General features: G+C 43.1%; 1 protein-coding gene and 1 long non-coding RNA gene across 3 annotated transcripts; both read right to left on the reverse strand.

Moving 5' to 3' along the window:
- Nucleotides 1-954: 954 nt before the first annotated feature.
- Nucleotides 955-4332, reverse strand: LOC127666910 (uncharacterized). The gene is made up of 2 exons (XR_007973741.1): nucleotides 3489-4332; nucleotides 955-1671 (listed from the first exon to the last, which is right to left on the reverse strand). It is a non-coding gene; the product is annotated as an uncharacterized LOC127666910 (long non-coding RNA).
- A 1632-nt stretch (nucleotides 4333-5964) lies between these two features.
- Nucleotides 5965-24790, reverse strand: Cd180 (CD180 molecule). Of its 2 annotated transcripts, XM_052159509.1 has the most exons (3): nucleotides 24529-24790; nucleotides 15452-15618; nucleotides 5965-13660 (listed from the first exon to the last, which is right to left on the reverse strand). In XM_052159509.1, exons 1-3 carry the CDS (start codon nucleotides 24649-24651, stop codon nucleotides 11932-11934), a joined length of 2019 nt encoding a protein of 672 aa, XP_052015469.1. In that variant the 5' UTR covers nucleotides 24652-24790; the 3' UTR covers nucleotides 5965-11931. The 2 variants fall into 2 exon arrangements, with proteins under 2 accessions (XP_052015469.1, XP_052015470.1); XM_052159510.1 differs by lacking the exon at nucleotides 24529-24790 and having other exon boundaries at nucleotides 5965-13511; nucleotides 15452-15548.

Genomic DNA, 24790 nt, shown 5'->3' on the forward strand with positions numbered 1-24790 from the left:
CAGGATAGAAGGTGCTATACATATTACAGGGGAGAGAAAAATAGACAATAGTCATACACACTGTGAACCTACTGAGGTATAATAACAACTGACTTGGAAAAATATCCCATAGGTGTAATAGTGACATAAATGTTGTAGAAATATTTGACTAATTTTCAGACTGGATTTAAGGCTTGTTCCACAAGATGGGACTCATGTCTGATACCATTAACTGGTATAAAAAATTACTGTCTAGGTCGTAGATCCATGGAGTGAATCTATACTATTATTCTGCTAAATGGGCAAAGTAATATATGCATCAAAAGTTCTTATCTTTATAAACTAATGCATACCCCAATTTTCATCAGAAAAGCTGCTTTTTATATAAGATGGCAATTATTCAGAGACCTACAACTGGTCAAACACAGAGAATAAGAAATTCTGGAATAGTCATTTCCAAACGATACATCTGTACTGTACCTTCTCCCCTTGAGACTCAAGAGACCATCATGGAAGAGGAGGCAGAAAGATCCTAAGAACCAGGGGTAGTGGATTTTGCAGAAAGACAGTGCATTTGTTTCCAAAGGCAGGGCTATTGCACACATAAACTCACAGTTGCTGTGACTGTACACAAAGGACCTGCAGGAAAGTCAATCCACACACAATTCCATTTTTGTAGTCAGGAGATAGCCTTGAGATCACAACTATTAGTGATTGATAGCTGCTAGGAGAGAGAGTTTTCTTCAATGACATATCCTTCTAGAGACTAAAAGATATATTCATGTCTCTATAGCCATGCACATTGTGTGGACTCAGTGAGTTGTTTTTTTTAAAGCACAGAGAGTTTAGAGAGAAAATTGGAGTGTGTGTGAATAATTGGGGTGAAGGGATAGGGGTCGAATTTGACTAAAACACATTGCATGTATCCAATTTTCAAACTATAAATAAAAATTATAAAAAACAATAGACCATGTATCAAGCCAAAAATACATTGTAACATGTTTACCATTTGAAATAATATCATACATCATTTCTGATTGAAGAATGTAACTAATATCAATAGCAAGAGACATTTTTTAAAAAATACACAAGGATACAGAGACCAAAGGAACCATGGGTTATTGAGGCAATGAGCAGTGATTTAAAAAAATTCTTCAGATCAATCATTAGTTGAAATACAACTGAAGAAATCAATAACCATTTATTAACATTTTACTCTTAGTAAAACTCATTTGCACTGAAAACTTATGAAACAGTTGAGAATATTTGGTATCAGCATTTTTCATATACACACCATTTGAAAGTCTAGAAACATTTCCTCATAAAATAATTGTTTTCGTGACTACAAAGAGACCTAAGGACCACTTTTCTCTACTATATGATACCATCATCAGAGACCATTCATTGTCATCCACTAAACTGAGGCCAGCACAATGCATACATATTAAATAAGGAGCAGAAGAAAGAAATTTGTGAATTTAGTTCATCCATTCATCAGTTTGCAGATACTAATAATGGACAACCCTCTTTTCTCTCAGCACTTGATGTAATTACTAATTTCCTGTATTCTGTTGCTTAAAGTGTATATAAACACATTTCTTCTGTGGCACTTGGTGACAGAGGAGCTGTGTGTATTCCATTTGTCATCTTTTCCTGGTGTTAGCAGAATGTTTTACATGAGCAGCCAGATACCTGATAAATGAATAGGTTCCATTATTCAGTATTTTCCAGCTAGTCAAACATGTTGCATATTTTTTTCCAGTGAGAAAAGTAAATAGATGTCTTCTCTCTTCCAAACAATTTCTAGTATTCTCTTCCAGTCAACGGTAATTAGAACATGTCCTGAAGTCAGGCTGTAATTTATCCTGCCAGACCCTCTCCACAAACACACAATCAAATCAGAATTAATAAAAAGCCTGTTTTAGTCTTTAATATCTGAAAAAAGTAATCTGACAGTTCATAAATTTCCAGTATATAATTTGCTACAGCTAGACTCTTAAGACTTCAAGAGGATTCTGGAAACTAGGAAAAATTCCATCCATAAATTTCTATCTGCAGCCATCTGAGCTCCAAAGCAAAAGGGTTTCTAAGCTCTCCTGCAGTTAAAAGACACAGCCTCCACTGCACCCTCTCTCAGCCTTCCTAATGCTGCAACCCTTTAGTACAGTTCCTCATGCTGGGGTGACCCCAACCATAAAATTATTTCACTGCTACTTTATAACTGTAATTTTGCTACTATTATGAACCATAATATAAATATCTAATATGCAGGATATCTGATATATGACCCTTGTGAACAGGTCATTTGGCTCCTAAAACAGTCTCCACCCACAGGGTGAGAACCACCACTCCATAGGGCCTCTGTTCTTACAATCCTCTAGAATTAGGTTATCTCATGACAGAGAATGTCAATATGGGCCAACAGAACTTGTCAAAACAATCCCAGGCATCTAAGGGCCCTTTCGTCCTTTTAAAAGCCTCACTCTGTGTATATTTCCTTTGCCCTTTTCCATTTACTCATCATAGCAAGGGCTTGTGTCCAAATCACCCTTCCCCTTTCTGGACTGATCTTCCTCCTTATTGCCCTGAGGTTGCTGGCTGGAATCAAATTTCAGGCCTCAGACCAACGTCTGCTGAGATGAACACATACAGAAAGCCCACTTAGCATACTTGGTCAACGGTACGCCTGGATACATCTTAGTTCTTTCATTGGGAAAACATTCAGAAATGTAGCCTCTCCTCTCCTTCTAGACACAGAGAAGGTGAATAGAAATGCTTTTTATGGAGGCATATTTTCTTCACTAAAGATAGGTCTAAAAAAATAACTGAACATTGGCAGCTTTGCAAGCCGCCTGTGCTACCACTGCGGTCGATTCTGATCCTGTTAGCAAGAAATGGTTTTTGCTGCCCTAGGATGTCTTACACCATAAAGCTGCCTGAAGAAGCAGATCCTACTGAACGGAGGGTGCAACTCTACAAAGAGCTCTTTGTCCTTTATTCAGCCACTTGAAATTTTCTATATGCAGCTGAAAATGAACCTAAGTGTTAGAAGGGCATGGCTCCTTGGGGCTCTTAGGTAGCCCAAAGGAGGCCCTGGTTTCCATCCTAACCATAGTAGCAACACAGTCTCATTACTCCTGTGATGTCTTTGATCCTTGTCTAAATTACCTTACAAATATGCAGTTCAACCTACATTAAAACTTCCTAGTAGCAAATTCTATGTTTTTAAGGTATTTCCAGAAAGCAAAGTAAAATATAGGAAATAGTAAAACACAACCCACACATGTAAAAATCAAGCAAGCAAACACACCAACAAACACATACCGAGAGTTCTTAGGCTACAGGATTAGCCAGAGATCAGGAGCCCAGACTAGCCACCATGAGCTTGCCAGCAGTCTTATTGTTCTCCAATACACAAACTGATGGTTAGCACTCGCCCATAAGGTCATGTCCTCTCACACAGCATCAATCGTCCTAGGATAATCCCACAACCTAGCAATTCTACTTACCTAGGAAACTCAGTTCAGTTTCCTTTTCTTAGCTCTCAATGAGACTCTCCAGCTCTCTCCACAGAGCCTGTTCCTGTTCCAGCTGAATCCAGTTCAGAATCTACCTTTTCAAGAAGACCCGATCTAGTTTTTAGTTATGACGTACAACTCCAGTTTTGATTTTTTTTTCAAAGTTTGCTCAACCAAGCTCAGAGAACACAAAGCGAAATCCATGGAGCTTCGGCAGCTGAGAGATGACAGACTTTTGACTCCCAGATAGAGAGCAAGGACTCAGTGGCCACAGTACTCAAGCATGAAGACCTTGCACTTCCAGGGTCTGTCGATTCTACCTTAAATCCGCTGACTTCCTCAAGACTGTTAAAGGTGCTTGAACCAATCACACATAGATGAATCTGGGTAGAACACATTCATTGGGCAGCTCCCGGAACAGTCGCGAGAGGCCCAGCAACACAATCAGAGAGCATCAATCGGAAAGCGGGAGCAAGCGCTATCTAAAGCGGAATCTAACGTGCTACAGCCTAGTCAACCAACCAGTCAGCTGGTTATAGCCTCAGCAGTTAGTCGTTTATGGCCTAATCATCTGGCTACAAAGTCTTGTGAAGCCAGCCTAAGTTCATTGCCTGTGATCAATCATTGTGTGTTAGACCCATTGGTAGATTCTCAGCCAAAATCCTTGTACCTTGCAAAGCTGTACTTAAAAATCACAATATTAATTTATAGGTGAGCACTACACAAAGGGAGGAAGAGGCAAAATCTGTTTCTCCTCCTTCTCCTCCTGCTCCTCCTCCTCCTCTTCTTCTCCTTCATCTCTTTCTTCTTCTATTTATTTACATTTCAAATGTTATTCCCCCTTCCTGGTTTCCCCCCTGCAACCCCCCCATCCCATTCCCCTCCCCTCTGCTTCTATGAGAGTGTTCCACCCACCCACCCATCCACCCACTCCCGCCTCCACAAAACCAAGGGCCCCCCCCTCCCATTAATGCCAGATAAGGCCATCCTCTGCTACATATGCAGCTGGAGCCATGGGTCCCTCCATGTGTATTCTTTAGTTGGTGGTTTAGACCATGGGATCTCTGGGGGAGTCTGGTTGGTTGATATTGTTGTTCTTCCTATGAGGTTGGAAAGCCCTTTAGCTCTTTCAGTTCTTCCCCTAACTCCTCCATTGGTGTCCCTGTGCTCAGTCCTATGGTTGACTGCGAGCATCCACATCTGGCAGAGCCTCTCAGGGGACAGCTGTACCAGGCTCCTGTAAGCCAGCACTTCTTGGCATCAGCAATAGTGACTGGGTTTGATGTCTGCAGATGGGATGAATCCCAGGTAGGGCAGTCTCTGAATGGCCTTTCCTTCAGTCTCTGCTCCACTCTTTGTCTCTGCATTTTCTAGACAGGAGCAATTCTGAGTTAATATTTTTTAGATGTGTGGGTGGCCCCATCCCTCAACTGGCAGGGCGGTGCTGGAATACTGGATATGTTCTTTATAGGCTCTATCGCCCCTTTCTTGGGTATTTCAGCTATTATGATCCCTGTTGGATCCTGGGAACCTCTTGTTGTCTCAAGAGCCCAGTTCTCTGTGTAGTCACTCTCAGAGTAGTGACCCACAGAGATTGAGTGTGATCATTGCATTTGAAAACACAAATATTAATAAAAACAGTATCTTTCAGCTAGCGTCACCCTTAACTGAGAAGCTATTGACAGTTCTGGGAGAGGGAGACTCAGCTTTCTTCAAGGGTGGCATCTTACAAGGGTCTTCATGACCCCTAATAAAACAATCATGCTCCAGTGGATAGCCCCACACCCAGGAGTATATGATATGATGGTAGTGCTAACTGTGCTTTATGGTTTATTTAAAAAATAAAAGAAAGGGGGCACAGAGTTGGAGGGATCGGAAGGTGGGGTGGATCCTTGAGGAGTTAGAAGGTAGAATGGAGAGTGAATGTGACCAAAATATGCTATATAAAATTCTCAAAGAATTAATAACGATTTGAAAACTTAGTGCCCGTTTCCAGTATGTGCTGTTCTCACAATCCAGGATTCTTTCTTTCTTTCTTTTTAACACTTGCAGAAACAGAAGTCCTAGGAAAATTCAGTTAGCTCTTTTTATGTCCATATATATATATGGATTTCTGGAGAAGCTGAATGGATGAAGTCTCAACCTGAATGTGGTCACCACCATCCCAAGGACTCAAATCCCAGACTGATTAAAAGGCAGGAGAAAAACGAAGCCCCCAGGTCCCTGTGCTCCTCTTCCTCTGCTTCCTGCCTGTGACTACACCAGTCCACATTGTAACTAGAAGCCCCGCTAAGCCTCCCTCGTCAACCAAGAGTTGTAACAAACCTTCCTTAATTTACCTTCGTCGTGTGCTTTGTCACAAAATTGAGAAACGCAACCCCTTTTAATGAATAGTGAAGTAACAGTGGCTGTGTTCTTTAATAACCAGCTCTTCTCATGAACATTAAAACACAAATACAGCCTGCAGTTATTTATGACAGTACACATTTCATGTCATGTATGCTGTGAACTGTGGGTAAGAGAGAACGGAGCGGGGAGAAGGGGAGAGAGGGACGGACAGAGAGAGGGAGAGAAAGGGAGAGAGCCTTTCTCTGTAGGGGGAGCAGTCTTCAGGCAGTAAACATACAGGAGGATAAAGGTATGGTAGACATGTTGTGCACACACCATCGGCCTCCCACTTGGACTGGACAAAGGTTGAACCTCATGTTGCTCATGAGGATGTGAAGACTTGGCCATTTCTCCATGCAGCTGGATCTCTGGGCATGGCTGGGCCCATGTTCACAGCACCCCGCCCCCGCCCCCACTCAGAGCTCCCTCCACTCCCTGTATAGATTTGCCATTGGACAACAACTGCAGCCTAAGTTTGAAGGCAAACGGACTGCAGCCTACCCAAGAACACACCCATGTACGTAACCAGGCTGTAGTCAGTCAGAGCATCTGAACGCCAGCCAATAACAAGCTGCTATGTTCACACAAGGCAAAGTCTTCATGATACCTAACCTAAATAAGGCAAAGACAGCTGCGACCAATCAAGCTCTTTCTGTATGTCACTGGCCTGTACTGCTCATAAATCTCACGGCGCTGGGTGCAGTTCCCTGAGCCACCACAGCTGAAGTATATCCAACTCATGACTCCTTCTTTGCTCAAAGATACTCTGCCACATTCAATTTGTCTAAACTTAATTTGTCTAAAGGTATTTACCATAAAATTCCTCTATGGTCTGTCTAACCCATCACCTCTAACTAACTGTCCAATGTCCTCTGGCATATCCATCTTCCCCCATTTAACTTATATACTTTCCTAGTGATGAATTCTCAAATTGCTGCGAATCTCTCCCTTCATCACTAATGCTGGGAGGGAAGTCTTTGCAGATATATGAAGCTTTCTTGGGATATAACCCCAGAGGAGAAGTTTCAGGCCATGTAATTTAATTTTGACTGGTTAGTGTCATATAGTTATAGGACTGACCAGTTTACTGATAACTGTAAGTATGGCATATAGTGTCTATAAGCCCACCCTGACCCCCTTGCTACTCTAGCCTTTGACTTTTATCAAAACAAGTTTCATTTTAGTTTTACTTACGCATGTGTGTCTGTGTGAGTATATGTGGACCTTTGTGTGCGAGTGCCTGCAGATGGCCTAGCATACATCAGCTCCCTGGGAGCTGGAGTTACAGGTATTGGTGAGCCACCTGATTGATCCAGACTGCAGTCCTCATGATAGAACTGCAGGGACTCTTAACATCCAAACCCTTTCTCCAGCCTCACTTTTTAATCTTTTAGTCAGTCTGATATTAATGTTTATCTTATTTTGATATTTATTCCTCTGATTTCTATCTAAATCAACATATTCTGATAGAATTAAGTTCTTCCTTCTAAGGACATGGAATCTCTCCCCATGTATTCAGAACATCCTCGAATTTACTTTACCCCCTGTCTATCACTAATAGCTAGATTATTCATTTAGGTTTTTCTAAGAGATGATTAAGGGACACCCAAGTTATTTAGAGAGCACGTAGACCAAATGGGATATGCTAATGTACATTATATTTCCGAGGTCAGGAGGTGGGCAGGAAGATAATGATTTGAGGCCAGTCTAGAAGACAGAGTAAGAGACTTTATCAACAATTGAGTTTTATAGTACTCAATTCAATATTTCACTTTTAAGCTGTTAGCAAGTGGCAGGACTGGGTAAGAAAGACTAAGAGACAGCACAGCCTCAGAGGCAGTGTCTCACAGCCCAGTTGTGATGGCAAGAGAGACAGTCATGCCTGACAGGCTGTTGCACCTTGGAAGTGCCAATCACATCTGTCCAATTTTTGGAAAGAAACTTCCTCCCCTGGTGAATGAAATCTCTAGCTCATCTGAATCATGGAGCCTAACATGCTTTTGGTGTTGGTTGCTAAAATTAAGATTAGAAATGATTTTTTGTAAAATTATTTGGTGGGGAGTGAGGGGCCAATATACAGAGGTAGGTTGAAGACTTCTGTTTTGTCAGGAATTCTCCAGGTGGCTCTGGTGTTCAACTAGGCTTGGGAGCTGTCGTGGGCTAGTTTTTTACTCTGTGCCACAAGCTAACTCCCACTGTGCTGGACAATCACACTCTTAACATGTCCAGCTTCGAGATAACCACTTTCTATTGCTGTAATTCAAGTGCCGTTTCTGCATCAGAGAAGAAGGAAAATGCTGTTGGTAGTTCCACTAGCCTGCTCTGCTAACATCATACCAGCAAGCCGGTTATTTCACACTTTTGTAAACTTCAAAACTGTACTTTGTCTTCTCAGAGAGTTGGACAAATCAGAGCAATATAAAGCATCCCGTCCCAGAATGTTTCAGATAATGCCTGTGCTTGGGAGTGTGCTGGGCTCAGTTAAAAGCGACGGCTGCTGCTACAGGAAAGGGTATAATTCTTTCCTGGATTATAGGAGCTGCAGCTCACGCAGAGTCCTTTGTGATGGACGCCAGTCAGCTTTTATGGACCTCCGTGCTATTTGCTTCAGTACACTTTGAAATGCAGGGTCAGCTCACTGGGCTACATCGTGCAATAATAACACATTTTTATAGGTAGCTTGTCAGAGCAGCAACAACATGCAATACATAAAACCAATAAACACGCGATGTCTACAGATCCTATCCTAGTAACCAGATAAAGCAATAAAATTGACAGCAGTCATCAAAAAGCTCCCTTCCTGACTCTGTGGGGAGAATTTACTGTTGCTTAATACAGAGGAGCTGCCAGTGGGCCTTAGATCAGTGCTGCTTTGGTACCGCAACTCTCAGGGCACGAGGTGGGGCAGGCCTGACATGTGAAAGCAAGACGGGCAGCTAGGGCTTGCCAAGGCTTGAAATGTTGGGGCCTTTAGTGGAATGCATCTGGAGCAGAGATTTTCTACCGGACACTTTGGGTTTCCCAAGTTATAGATTAATATTAAGAAAAATGGTATGGCTATAGGGTTTCTATTGCTGTGAAGAGACACCATGACCACTGCAACATTTACAAAGGAAAACATTTAACTGAGGTTGGCTTACAGTTTCAGAGGTTCAGTCCATTATTATCACAGCAAGAAACATGGTGGGCAGATAGACGTAGTGCTGTAGGTGGAGCTGAGATTTCTACATCTGGATCAGCAGGTCACAGAAAGTGAGCTGCCTTGAGTTTCTCAGGCCTCTTCCATCAAAGCCACACCTACTTCCTCAAGGCCACACCTTCTAGTAGTTCCGCTCTAGTAGTAGAGCCTATGGGGATCATTTTCTTTTGAACTACTACACAGAGTGGTAGATTCACACTAGGTATCTTCCATCTTTAGCTTATGTCCCTAAGTCAGGAATCAGCTGACATCTGACAGAACAGAGAGTGAATTCAATGGGTTGGTGTTTTCTAAGGCAGCATTCTGAATGTGGGATCCATCTACACTTTGAGATGGGGGGGGGGGAGGAAAACAGAAAGAGTAGGGTGGGCTATTACAGAGATCAGTCATTGGCTAGGACTCTGCAATTAACTTCATCTTAACGATATCCTAATTACTGGAGGCTTGGCTAGCAATCCATTATTGACAGATTGCTCCGGGTATCTCTGGTGAGAGATAGGTGGGAGGTGCAGTGCAGGAAGCATTGGAAATGCTGACCACAGCCTAGCAGAAGTGGGAACAGGGTTGGTGATAGCAGTAAGCACTGAGAAGGGCTCAGGGACCAGAGGCCTGCAAAATCTCAGCAATTGTTCAAGCTATAAAACATGAGGGTTGTGTGGGGGCTTGAGGAACAGGCTTTCTGTACAAGCCTGCAGACTGAGTCCAGTTCCTTGGCACCCATGTAAAAAGACTGGCAGAGCATTTGTAACCCAGAGCTGGGGATAGGGGCAGAGTGGAGCGGAGAGGAGATGGATAGATCCCTGGGGTTTGGGTGGTGCCTCAATCAGTGAGGGATCCTGTCTCCTATAGGATAGGGGAGCACTCACATGACCTTGCCATCTGGCCTTGACTTGAGCATTCACAAATGAACATGAGCACACACACCCTGAACCCTTATCAAGTCCCAGGTGTGGTCTGGCCATTGGAGGGCCATAGGGACAATAAAGGTGCGCTGGAGAGTTCACTGCATCTGGCACCATTCACCATTGGACTAGGGTTGGCTCTATAGAGAAAAGCCGCTCTCTGAAGAAGAAACCATGCCTACAAATCCCAGGAATCTGAGGACTGACTGAAGGAACTTCCAGAGGCAGGAATGACCAAGCAAGAAAGGCTGAAGTCCCTAAGTAGCACAGAGGTTCTTCCCAGCTGCTACCTGCCTAACGCAGCTTTCCAGGGGTTGAAGAGAAGACCGGCTATGCTTATCATTCTGAATAGATATTACCATCGATCAATTATTCTTTGACATTTGATCAGCATTTCAGAATTAGCTAACTTCTAACCTAAAATTGAATATGAAATTTAATGAAGGCTTTAGGCAGCTGCTCTTTGGTTTTCCTGGGGAAATTGGGGCCAGGAGTCCTCACAGATACCAGAATCCTCAAATATTCAAGTCCTATATGCAAAAATGAACAAAATAGTAATTTTATACAACCCACACAATCTTTCCACATACTTTTTGTGTTTAGGCTACTGACAATACTAAACATGGTATATACTGTGTAGATAGGGATGTTATCTGGAGAATCATGAAATAAACACACACACACACACACACACACATATATATAATTTGTGCAATCTTTTTTAAATATTACCAATTTATTGGTGCTTAAATCCCTGGATTCAGAGAACAGTAACTAAATAGTACAATAACTGAGTTTCAACCAGCAATTCAGACTTTAGATGATCTACCCTGCACCAGAAGGATTCTGAGACTTGGGAACTATCTTGTTTTTGTCTGTCTGTCTGCTTTCAACAGCCTCGTACTGTCTGCCATTGCTACACCCTTGGGAATAACCCTGTACTAAACAGTAACTTCTCAGTAAACTGGCCTTATCGTGTTCTCCACAGCTAGTGTACCGTGATACATAAATCCACAGGTTCCATTGTGAAGGTGTTTAATATTCTCCAAAGGGATTAACAGGCTTTGAGAGGCTAGTTCTCGCTGTGCCTGTGGGAGAGAGGTTCAAGGACCAGAAACCTGGATAATAAAAAGAACAGTTTTGACCTTAGCCCTCCTCTAAGTCGGCAACCAAAGAGCAAGAATACCAGGTCATGGAAGAGGAGCCCCCCTTGTTATGAAATGGCTGAACTCTTAACCTTTAAGGATGGCTGGGACCAGGCTTTACAAGTTTTGTTCTGTGGCACACCCTAGGGGCTTCTCAAAACCTCAGAGAGCAAATAATTGAGCTGATTAATAGAAGCTAGTTGAGAGCAGAATTTATTACTTTGTCTTTTCTTTTAAATTCATTGTGGTTTTTTGTTTGTTTGGTTTGGTTTGGTTTTTGGTTTGGGATTTTTTATCTTTTGTCATTTAAAATGAGCATTAGATTTTGCCGGGACCTAACTTTCCAAAATGGCTCAATGGCAGAAAGCTCGGCCCCAAGCAAAATGTCAGAAGTGTGAGAGAAAGAGAGTGGAGGGTCAGAGTTGGCCTCAGCATAGCCAAGTTGGTGGAGGCTGGGCTTGGGGTGGAAGCCAGGGTGGGGCCTGGGGTGGGCAAGTGAGAGGGGTGGGTGGGGAGGTGATGATGGTTGTGGTAAATGCTCTTCTTTCTCAGATGGGTAGAGCTGCTATTGGGAATTTGGGAATTGTGGGTCACTTCTCACTGGAGGAATTGACTCTGTGTCTCCAGGTACAGCACCATGGGAGACTCATATGAGTAAGACATGTTCACAAGTGTTCAGTGAACCTCCCCAGCCCAGTCCTAGGAACCAATAGAAAAGTGTGGTCACTCAAGGATGACAGTTTCTTCACTTGGGACAATTTTGCTAAACAGATTTATCTGCCTTCCCTGGAAACCCTGAGCTAAATGTGCTGGTATTTCCACCTGAGAAAATATTTCACTGCAAAAATCAACAAAACAGCAGACACGAGCAAGAATACAATGAGGAAGAAAATGCTCACAGCTGCCATACTACAGGACAGGGTGACATCGGAGAGCCTGACTCCCCGCAGCAATGGGGGATTTGCGCAAAGGGTGTCCTCTGTGTCCTCAAGTTTTTGCATGTTTTCTTTGTACCATTCTAAAAAGTAAAAGTTTGAGCAAGTGCAGTCAAGGGGATTTTGTCTTAAATTAATGGTCCTCTGCTGGGACAAGATGGGGAGGAGATGGGGCAGGATGATGCTGATGTGATTGGAGGCTAGATCGAGGTAGATCCCCTGAAGATGACTAAGAGCCTCGATGCTAGCGGATGTCAGTCTGTTGTGACTCAGGTCTACATGATTCATTGTCTTCAGGCTGGTGAAGGCTTGCTGGTCAATGGAGGAGAGATCACAAAAGGATAAGGTCAGGATTTGTAGGCTTCCCAGTGTCTGAAGCGGGTTTGTCTTTTGGATATTCCCTTTTGGAAAGTGATTTCCCCGTAAGTTCAGATGCTGGAGTTCTGGCAGGCCATCCAGGAGATGCTGATTGCTCATGTCAAGGAGGCAGTGGGAGAGATTTAGCACCTTCAAAAGATGGAGGTTCTGGAAGGGACTTGATGCGTCTTTAACCTGTAGTCGGGTAAATGCCAAATCTAGCTGTTCTAGCTGAGGACATTCTTTGAATGCCTCATTCTTGAGGCCCAGGGGTTCATTGTAGCTCAAGTTGAGGCTCTGTAAGTGAGATAGGTTTCTGAGTTGCAGGTTGCAACAATCAGACGTTTCAATGTCATCATGGCTTAGATCAAGTTCACGAAGATTTTCCAGGTTTTCTAAACAGCCAATTCCAAGCTCAAGTCTCTTCGTGTTGCCTTTGATGGAAAGGTGAGTAAGGGAGGGGAAATTGGAAGCACTGATCTGGCATAACTTCTCAAACTTATTTGCACTGAGAACTAATTTCTGAAGTTTGCTTAGTCCCACAATCCCAGACGGCAACTCTCTCAGGTGAGTGGCTGTTAGGTCCAGTTCCTGGAGGCCACCAAAGCAGTGGAATGTGTTGGAGGAAATGTTGAAGAAGTGGTGCTTCTGTAGGTTAATGCTCCCAACAGACATTTCGCAGAGACCCTCAAACATGGAGGAACTAACATCTTCGTCATCAATGTCCTCAAATGTCCCCAGCCAAAGAGACTGGATAGTAGAGTTCTGCAAACCCTTGAAGATAACTAGCAAATTGTGAGTCCCTCCAAAGTTCAAACTTTGGAAGACAGTTGACTTGAAAGCCCCTGGTTCTATTCCTGTAATGTCATTTCCATTTAGGTTAAGGCTCAGATTAGTGGCTTGCTGTAGAGAGCTCATATCTTCTTTAGACAGGTAATGGATAGCATTATTCTGAAAATCCAGAACCTTCAGCTTCTCTGTTGGGAAATCTTTAGGGAGCTTAATGGAGGAAATATGGTTGCTTCCAAGATAGAGACTTTCCAAGGCTTTTTGATTGTGCACTGGGATAAAGTCAACACTGGATATTCCTGTTTGGATGAAGAACAGATGCTTCAGTGCCTTAGGCCCACTAAGTGCTGTCTCTGCCATAAATATCAGGGGATTTGCAGTTAGCACAAGTGTGTCTAACTGATGTTGGCTTTGGAAAGTATCTTCATGTATCCAGTAAATCTGGCACCTCGAAGAAGATAAGAGCATTCAGCAATCATTTATACAAGGACAAATGAACTAACACCAGCACAGCAGCGGATTAACAAATTCATTGTGTGCAATAGTCAAATGGCATACATGACTAAAAAGTAAAACAGAACTTTCTTCCGTACCCACAGAAGAGTTTCTTGGATTAATGAATAGCTTCAGTTCTGGACACTCTGATTCAGAATTTAATCCATATCCCTTGTCCCTTTCAGAATGAACTCTCATGGATTTTTCAATTTCTTTCTTTTATGATAAGGAAAACAAAACAGTGATTTGAATGATTGTCAAAACCCAAACTATGATTTACTGTTTAATTTAATATAAACTATACCAAAAACTACATATCTGCATAGGAGACAATATATATTGATAACATCATGGGCAACATACAACATTTACTGATTTTGTGTGTGTGTGTATGTGTGTGTGTGTATGAAGGGCAGTGTTTGTAAAGACTGCATCTAGGACCTAGCACATGCTAATATATATTCTACCACCAGGCTATAGTCTTGCTCTCTTTTCAGCAGGTAATTCAAAGGGGATTTATGAAGAACTATGTTTCAGATGCTAATGGGAAAATGCACTTTTAGCTGGAAATCAGTAAAGAAATCACCATTCTGGTATTATGTCTGAAAATACTGGGTTAATTACACACGTGTGCACATGAACACATACCCCTTTGTTTGCATTCATGTATACTGATGGTTTTCTCACCTACCCACAAGTGAGTAGTTATATTGGCCGTAGCATCTCAAGATGGTGCTTATAAACAAGAAAGATCACTAGAGATGCGTGTGTTCTCCTACTCTGCTGGAATGGAAGGACTAATGTGGAAAGCTGTTACAGGGGTCAGAGCTGTCGTGGAAGCATCAGGCTTCTCTCTTTTCCACATATGCAAGTTGCACACCCTCATTTACTTTTGATTTTTTGCCCATTTGTTTTCAAGCATTGGTTCAGCAATCAGATAAAACTTTCAGGCTATATTTCATCAATTGGAATCATGGTTCTGCCTCTAGAACAGATAATGGAACTCTTTATCCAATGTGTATGAAACAGGCAAATAAAGAGTTACTAGAAGCCAGATGTAGGGGTGCTAGCCTTTAATCCTAGCTCTCAGGAAACAGAAGAAGGCAAGTATCTGTGAGTTCAAGGTCAGCCTGGTTGAAATAGTGAATTCCAGGACACCCAGGACTACATAGACTTTGTCTCAAATAAACCAACAAACAATAAAACAAAGTTACTAGAGAATTCTATGAGTTTCTCCTAAAATGTCATTGCTCAGTAACAGCCAACTCTATTAACATGCAGTGTAATATGGCATCTGATTTGATCAAGACTTGTTTTTATAATAATTTTTAGACCAGTGGTTTTCAATCCTCCCAATGCCACAGCCCTTTAAGACAGTTCCTCATGTTATTTTGTTTCTACTTCATAACTGTAATTTGGCTATGGTTGTGAATTATAGTGCAGACATGCGAGATATCTGATGTAACCCTGTGATCAAATAGGTCCTGACCCACAGGTTGAGAACCACCTTAGAACTTCCTAGACAGCACTACTAAGGCAGAGCCGGAGAGCAGACTGTTTTCCCCCTAATTGACTGGCATTTATTTGCAATAGAAAGTAGCACTAGGAACGTGTTCCTTAGGAAAGTATAAATACCCAAGCAGCTTATCTGCAGTCCTAGAGGAGATATCGGAGACACTTGGGTATACAATACAGTTTTCCTCAAGTAAACTGTCAAGAGCATTCAAGGAACTAAAATACCTACCTAGTTAAATCCAGAAAGGTGAGATTTACGAGTCTGCTGAAGGTCGTCTTTTGTATGGTAGGCAAGACATTAAAGCTGAACTCCAAACACTCTGTTGAGTTTGGTAGAGTGCCAGGAATTTCGCTGAGACCTAAGTTTTCACAGTTGTATGTTTTGTTGGCTTCTTTCTGATGGGAGAAGGAATATAAATTAATACTGGATTTAGTAGTTTGATTTACTCTCTAGAAAATTCGTGTGTGATTTGCCTTCTGAGAAGCAATCCCATGTCTAGTAATCTTTATCAAAAATACACTTGCAAAACCACAAAACGCTTATGCACAGTTGTATTCATCATAGGGTTTTTTTTAAAGTAAGAAACCACAAAGAATAATAATAAAGCATTCTGTCTTGCTTAGATGCTGATTCAAATAAATCAGTTAGTAAAAGACATTTGTAGTCCATCAGAGAACTCTGAATGATGGCATTAGATGATGTTGAGAAAATTATACTTTGTTAGCCAAGGATCGGCTGTAAGTCAATGTGTGGAGGGCACACCTTTAATCTCTTTAGCACTATGGAGAGAAGCAGAAGGTTTGTGAAGTCAAGGATGATATGAGCTCCATCGCAAGACCCTGTCTCAACAAACCAACACCCTCCCCAAACAGATGAATGAACAACAATAAAAAAAAAAACAAAAACAAAAACAAAAAAAAAAAAACAAGAGAGCTTTCTAGCATGCACAAGCCTGTTTTCAATCTTCAGTATTGGAGGAGAAAAAGACTGTCAGCAGCTACTCTATTATGGGTATGAGTCTAGGTAAACAAAATGTGGTTCTCCCTAGAGAGGAGCCCTGGAGAAACAGTCTTGCCCAAAACAAGCTACCAAATGAATGAATAAATTTGATCTAGTCAAGGCTTTAGGCCTCGTTTTATATCTCCACATGAGCAACTTAACAGATGTAAGTTAAAAAATCATAAAGCAGCAGTCAGTCGAATACAGAGAGTGAGAAGTTCTGTACAGTAACTGGAAAAAGATGGGGGCAATGGAAGACAAGGAGGAGGAAGGGGGGAAGGAGACTTTTGTTAAGAAATAAAGAAGAGGCTAGTGATAGCCTCAGTGGATAAGGACACTTGCCACCAAGCCCGTCAACTTGAGTTTACTCCCTTGGAACTCACAGGATAGAAAGAAAACCAACCAGCTCTTACAAATTGTCCTTGTAAGTTGACTCCACCCACATGCCGTGGTGCATACATACATGTTGAAAAGTTATTTTAAAAGAGAAAGATGTATAAGATTTCTTAGAAAAGCAAATAATAGTAATAGACTAACCCTTGCTTAGATTATGATTTTGAAAAATGTTAGGAAAAGACATTCTATAAATCATCAGAGTACTTGGCTGACAAGATTTAATGACCTTGAGAAGTAATAAATTTTCCAAAGAAAAGGGGAAGCGGGACAGGGAAAGGGTGAATTACTTAACATCAGTGGCTTATGCGATCATGTAAAAGACCAGCTTAGTTTTTTGAGATGCACATTAAAGTAGCTAGAGATTAAATGATGTGTTTGAGATTTGTTTTAGCATACTTCAGTAAAAAAGAAAAAGTAAGGGGGAGAGAGAGAGAGTTAGAGACAGAAAGAGAGAGAGAGAGAGAGAGAGAGAGAGAGAGAGAGAGAGAGAGAGAGATCAGTCTATAACCCCAGACCTTTGGAGGCTGAGACAGGAGGATTGCTATGAATTTTAGCATGTCTGAGATAGAGAAAGCCCTTATTTTGACAAACAAGCAAATAATCCAAAGAATGAGAAAAGGAGGGGAGGAGAGAGAAGTGGGTACAGAAAGGTAAGCCAGGGACCAGCAGTAACTCACATATCACAACCTACCGAACTCAAATGCTGCTGGCCCTGAATGGTGAGGGATGCGTGTTCGGAAACTCCTATAACTATTTTGTAACAGATTTTCTAGACACAATGTTAACAGGAAAACTAACTAGCATAGATATTGGGTGTTTCAACCTTAGCACATAAATCACTTCCCCCTTTTGGATCTACAGGCTGTGACTACCAGATTGTGGGGCTTTGAATCAGTCCATCCTGTGTCCAACTTAGTTGAAGATCCTGAAATAGGATTGATTGCCTCCTCAATCCCTAATCTGAGATGCAAATCTTGAACTAAGTAGAAATGGAAATCTATTCATCAGAAGGTCACAGAACTTATGGTCATGGTTTATTTGACAGTAGAGAGGACTGGTGTATGTCTGAGGGGGAGTAGGTAAGAAGGTCTTATGTTGTGCATCCCACCTAGGGGGCTCCTAGGGAAGAAAAGTACCATTGAAGGTACAGGAAGATGGGCAAAAGACCACCAGTGCTCAGATGTCTCACAGCCTACGTGAACTCATGCAACCGCCCATATCCTGGTCCTGGTCTAGTGCCCCACTAAGGCTGCTCCACCACACTGTAGTTCAGGTGCCTTCCTACTGCCGACTACAAACAGATTTTCCCTAGCCGGAGAGAGAAGTGCACACACCCTCCTCTGCTCTGAAGGGTGAGCCTCCTGAACGGGCATCTCTTTAGTCCCTTTTTGCTTAACTCTTTTTCCTGCTCCGTGGCACACTTTCTCCTAGCTCCACTAAGCATGCACATCTACAGGAAATCGCTGGTTTCCTTTTGTGCTGTGAGGTTATTATAAGTGTCGTGGAAGAAAATGCCATATTTATATTTCCTTGTAATTTATTCTCCATTTTTATAGACCCAGAGTCCTCTAGGCACTGTCACAAATCCATCCACATAATGTCCTTGAAATGCACACTTTGCATTTAAAACTTAGATTTAGCTGACTGGTAGGAAAAAGTATGTTACCAGACTGTCCCCAGTGCCCATGAATGAGGCTTACCCAGAGAGAACCTGTGGGGACAGCACTGGGCTCAGTGCTACTACGGTTCCAGGTCCTTTGGAAGCTATTTTTTTTTCTGGTCCCCATTGGCATATTACATCTGTGTGGAGAAAGGAGAAGCCTCCAATCTGCCAGCTCTATTATAATCCTACAGCAAAAGGTCTAAGGCTAACGATTTCCCACTCCTGCATATACACACCCCAGACGCTGACATTAGTTCCCGGCTCAGCCTCTCCTGGGCTTTCTAAGCACTTTACTGCACTGATGGGATTCTAAAACAAGAAGTTCTGCTGAGCCAGGGGCCATGTGAACTGCTAGAGAAGGCAAGGCAAGGCAAGGCAGAGAGAGAGAGAGAGAGAGAGAGAGAGAGAGAGAGAGAGAGATGGAGATGTAACAGGTCTTGGTTTCCGTTAGCAATTTCTCTAGACTCCGCCCACCAGTTACCTAACAACAGCGGCCTGAAGGGTACAAGCCAGGAGCCAAGCCTATAAGGACTATTTGGCTTCTCTCTCCCTTCTCTCCCCAAATCCCTATGTGTTCCTGGCCGGCCTCTTCTCTTCCCCTCTCTCCTCTCTCTTTCTGTTCTTCTCTGTCTCCTTTCTTTGCCTCGTTTGACCAATAAACCTTCTTCATATTAGGCCTGTCGCCTGGCTTGATTGTACAGGTGGACACCTTGGCCAGGCGCACGGAGGCGCCCTCTCCTGGCGCATTACACCGCCGCCTCCAAAACACAACAGGTTACACACACACACACACACACACACACACACACACACACACACACCTTCTACAGTTTTTGCAGTCTGAGTTTTACAATACAAATTGTTATGACCGTGAGAGTTAGCAGCGTTTTCAGCTGCTTGATATTTTTTAAGGTTATGTGTGTGAACATGGGAACACATGCAATCCCCCTTGTTAGTTCCTTTGGAATGTAAGGTTTTCTAATTTACAGACACCCAGTTTATACCCCCTTAAGAACAAGGACATAGTCGCAGTGCCGCTATCAAGTTCAGAATGTTTAACATCAATTCGAGTTGTTATCCAGCAATCCATAATTTTTCCAGTTGCTGTCACACTGTCCTCCAGAGCAATTTTCTGTTTTTCCTATCATATATACATACACACATATATAATATATAAATACATACACACATATATGCACATATATATGTATATAAATCATGCACTTCGGGATTTCCTCCCCGGCAGACATCTCCCATGCCACAGCTCTCCAGGCCTTGTGTGAATATTCTTTTGGGAGATAGGCAGGTTCTAAAGTTGCTTTTTCACTCTTCCTCCCTGACTGGCTGCACTGCAGACAGCGCCTATCCTTAACAGGAATTTCTGCATGAGCGGGGCTTCGGCAAAGCCACTCAGAAGCATGCAACTGCACACACCCTGCTCTGGCTCAAGAAGCATTTGTTTCGGGCCCACAGCGCACCGGGACCTGTGCCAGCCACTTTGTCCTCAGCTTGGGTGCAGAGCTGCACCTCTTCCACCCAGAGCCTGGCTGGAGAGCTGCCTTTGTTTTGCAATCCCTGCAGGCGTTCCTTTGCATTTTTTCAATCAGGACGGTATTTTGTTTCTGCTGTCTCTCAGCTCCCTCCTGTCCTGCGGTATTTTCTCTCCTTGCAGGCCTTGAGACATCTTCCTAATTTGAACGCCTTTGAATTTCACTGGAATGCTTATTCCCACCTTTTTGGGTATCTAGTACTCTTGATACATGCAGGCGTGAGGCTTTGGAAATAACGCCTCTCCCCCCCACCCCTCCCTTTAATCACCCCTTGAAGCCAAAGGAGCAATTTGACTGGTAAGCTAAATTCCAGAGCAAAGATTACTCTCTGACAACAAAACAAAGCAAACAAAACAAAACAACAAATGAAACAAAAGCTCCCAGGAAGACCCATCCCTAAAATTATGCTGTTGAGCTGTCTCCTCCAGGTGAAAGACCTTACATTCCAATTAAACGTACTTTGTTTTCTGAGCCTCTACAGCAGCTGTTCTCAACCTGTCGGGTGACTCCCTTTGGGAAGGGGGTGTATGTTGAACAACCCTTATGTTCAGGTCTGATATCAGCTTTCCCGCATATTAGATATTTACATCATGATTCGTAACAGTAGCAAAATCATGGTTAAGAAGACGTAATTTTATGCTTGGGAGGTCACCACAACATGAAGAACTGTATTCAGGGGTGGCAGAATTCAAGGTTGAGAGCCTGCTCTACAGAATTAGCCTGATTGCCTTCAAATCTAAGCTCAGGGCACTGTGATGCCTGGGCCTCTCTTTCCCCAGCTGTAGATCAGGGATAATAAAGCTCAAAGCGCAGGCAGGTGTGCTGTGAGAAGCATCACCCGAGGACCTGCCAAGCCCTGAGAGGAGGAGTCCCCGCTTAAGGAATCATCACATCATCCGCCGCCGCCGCCGCCGCCGCCGCCGCCGCCGCCGCCATCTAAAGACCCTAAAAAGCTTTGCCTTTGTGAACTTGGAGTTCTTAAAGCCCACTCCACTCCTAGAAACAGAAAGACTTTATCTTACCCTGGTTTTGAGTGAACTGAGTGGCCAAGAGGAGCATATTCGAAATGGGGTGGGGGAAGTAAGCTCCCAGTCTCTGGAAGTAGTCCAGAATGCTTTGAAAATGTTATAACAGTAACAATCTTGGAACATTAGCAAGCTAGTCTCTAAAGGCCTAGTCATGGTTGTAATTTTGTTACACACATAAAGAGAACATGCTGCATTTAGCAACAGAAGGTTCTCGGTGGAGTGTTCATGAGTTTTATTATAATTTTCTCAGAATTTGTGTGTAGGTTGTGTGTGTGTTTTGATTTTTAAGCAAAAATAAAAGCAATTAAAATATTAATCCTGACTTCTACCTGACATACACACATACACAGATGTATATATCAGTCCTTGAGCTGTAAAATTTAGACATATAAAACAATAAATCTTCCAGAGGAAATTGTGGGATGCTTTCTTAAACTGGACAGAAATGCATTGAAAATAAAAGGAAAAAAATGTTAAATTGAGTTACAGTAACATTAAGAACTTCCAGTTGGCAAAAGATACTTTTGGAAGAGTTGGCAGGGGAGTTTGAGAGTAGGAGAGCATATTGGCTCTCAGGTAAGGAAGAATCCATGCAAACCAAGGCGACAAAGGAGACAATGGGCACACGAAAGCATTGCACTACTCAAAGGTGGTGGGAGAGGGCTGGGGCACAGTAGAGGCATAATGCTTGTCTACCATGACACTGGGTTTGACTCTCAGCAGTGCAAGAAGAAGGGAGGGATGTAAACTACTGTGACCAGGCACTCACTGTAATAATTCATCAGAGAAATTAAAGCTGAATCCCAATGAAATACTACTTTCCCAACTATTAGGATAGCTCACATTTAAAATCAAATGTTAACAAGACTCTGGAGCAATCAAAAGTCACATACACTGCCAATGAATGTTAATTAGTAGCAATGTTTTATAAAGCTAGCAACATCTATACAGACCCCCCCCCTACACACACACATACACACACACACACACACACACACACACACACACCTATTAGCAAATATATCTATATAGGTACTCAGTTAATGTAAATATGTATGCTTGTTTACTAAGAAATATATCATCAAGAAACTCCTAAGCTAACATCATACATAACTTCCCCAAAATTATAAACAATGCAGTTTTCTATTAATAGTAGAGAAATGCATAAATTGTGGTGGCGTCTTCAACACAAAAGAGTATCACTCAACAGTAGGACTCAACAAATGACTGTTACACTTGTCATCAGAAAGTGACACCAGTTCAATGTCAAGCCAAGGAGCCAGAGTTTCTAGAATAGGACCCCAAGTGTATGAAGTTATCTTTTAACAGGCATAAGAGCAACCACGATGGTGGACCTAATGTCTGGGATGAGACTTGAGGGCTCCTGGGGTGTTGAGTGCCTACTGTGTCTTGAGCTATGTGTGGAGTACCTGAGTATGTTTATTGGTTAAAATGCAATTAGCTGCATATTTGGGGCTCTGTGAACTTTCTGTATGTGTGGCTTTGCTTCAACAAATGTTTAATAAGCTGAAAATCAGGCTTTCATTTTATAAAACAAAACCTTCTAATCGTGGCAGGCAAGATGAGCTCAGGGTGGTGAGTCATGGGGACAGACAGGCATCAAGTGCCTAATGATGCTTGGAGTGGGCCGAGGAAGAAAAGGAAGCAAGGAGAGGGTGGGTAGAGGCAGGCTGGTTTGGATGGAGGAGAGGACCACACGTGGAAACCAAAAGCACAGTCTCTCTAATCGGTCCCGCATTCTCCTACCTGCCTGTGCCCTAGAGGTCAGGAACACTTAGACTCCATCATATTCATGCATTAAACAGCCTTGGAATTCGGCTGTTTAGAAAGAAAAAGAGAGAGAAGAGGGAAGAGAAAGGAGAGATGGAATATTAATGAAACAGGTTACAAGGCTATTTAAAATTAATCCTGTGCGAGGGTGCAGCCACAGAGTGGAGGTTGGGACTGCTGGACTAGAGGACTTCACCCTCACCTGTCTATCCAAAAAGGACGTCTTCCTTCTAACACAGGGTCTTTAGGGGACCTGGGGCACTGAGCTCCACCCCCAGGACCTGAAAGGCACAATACTGGAGGCCCATGGCAGACAACGTCTCTCTCTTTGCCCCATTCCTCTTCCCTTTGCCAAAGCAGGGCCATGCACAAAAGGGAACTGCAGCTCCAGAGCCTGGCGTCGCCCTTGGGTGGTTTGAACGGCTCAGTAAGCCTGCTGGACGGTTCCCTTCTTGTGTGCCTTGTGGCCTCAGAAGGGCTAGACAGGCTTCCCACAAGTGCAGCACTGCATATTGCCTTGTTCTGTGAAACTGACGAATGGGAAGATCATCCCATCCGGAGATGATGTCAGCAGGTGCCTGGCATTTGTCCTTGGTCACTGAGGTGATGTCCCCATCCTGATCTCCCTAAGACATCTACATGGTGTATGATATCAAGCTCCCAACTTAGATGGGCTAACGAAGGCCCTTTCCTCTTTTACTTCTCTTATAGGCTGAATCGCATCCCATCCTCCCAACCGTGTATTTCTGCCATTGATGCTCTAACTCCCAGGACCCCGTGTCTCATGTGACTCTAACTGGACAGAAGGCCTTTCAAGATATGATTACAATAAAATGAGGAACTCTGGGTAGGTCCTAAGCCAGCATGACTAATGTCCCAATAAGTGAAAATGAGACACAGCTAATCATGGGGGTGACACACTGAAGAGACACAAGAGGACAGCCATCTATAGGCCAAGAGAAAGTCCTTGGAGGAAAATACCTTTCCTGATACTTCCATCCTGCGTCCCCAGGCTCCAGAAACGACAAACAATAAGTTCCTATTGGGTAATTTCCCTCACCCTGAAGCTCTACTTCTGGAAGCCCGAGGAAACTAATACAACATCCCTGCCTTGAAGTTCCCTGGTATGCTATCTCTGCTCTGTCTGAGCGCATCCTGAATCCACCCATGGCTTTGGGTTCGATTCATACCCTTGACTTCTTAACTACACCTCAGGTTCACTGTGCCTCTAGCTATTCTCCCAGTCTCCAAGTAGGAAAGCAGCTAACCAAGTCACCAAGGCTCTCAGTCTATTCTGTCTTCACCATTTGTCAAGCAGGCCCATGTGGACTGGCCACTTGCCAGAGTCAAGGACAGCAGTAGGGAGGTTAAGTCATTTTAAGATGGCAAAAGACAGAGGCCATCTCTCTCTCCACTTCTCCACTCTCCCCACCGCTTCCCATGCATTGATAAATATTGTTCCAGTTTAAAACAGAAGGTTTGAGTTGTCTCGGTCCTCAGATTGACTCTTGGGGGTTAGTCCTACAGATGGAAGGGTTTGTCCGACTGGCAGAGAAAAATCAATCTCATTCACAATGATCCTTATAAATGTTCTGAATCCTGGCATGAGCCTGTCTTTACTAGTCTTTATCAAGACAGCTAAGAAACCAAAGGGCTTTGTGGGCAGTGACCATGTCCTGGGCTGGTAGCCAAGTAGCTCTCCTGCTTTAGGCATCAGGACTGAGGGAGCCTGCTCTTCCCACCAGACCCCTGTTGATATCTCCAGTTGTCCTTTTCAGGGCAGTAGAGACTGAGAGCCAAGGCTCAGATGAATCTGTATACCAATCTCAAGTTTTTCAGCACGTGTCAGCTGGGTAGAGACAAATAGTTTGGACTCACCTCAGTGCACCTCTGATCTGAGGATGTGATGGCTTGGCAGCTGGCTGAGAAGAGGGACACTAAAAAGAAACAGCTGATGTCCAGAGCCATCCCAGGTCCAGAGCGAGCCCAGCTGTGCAGCATTATCTAATGCTTAGAGCCAAGCAATCTAATCACACGCTAATAGCACTGGCAATTTGGCAGCCAGTGAGGTGCTCAGAAGGTCGATCTCAGAACCGAGATTCTGGGAACCACTGAGCAGTTTGTAGATCTGTGCTGCAAG

This window comes from Apodemus sylvaticus, chromosome 16 (genome assembly GCF_947179515.1).
Source record: "Apodemus sylvaticus chromosome 16, mApoSyl1.1, whole genome shotgun sequence".
Taxonomy (NCBI): Eukaryota; Metazoa; Chordata; class Mammalia; order Rodentia; family Muridae; genus Apodemus; species Apodemus sylvaticus.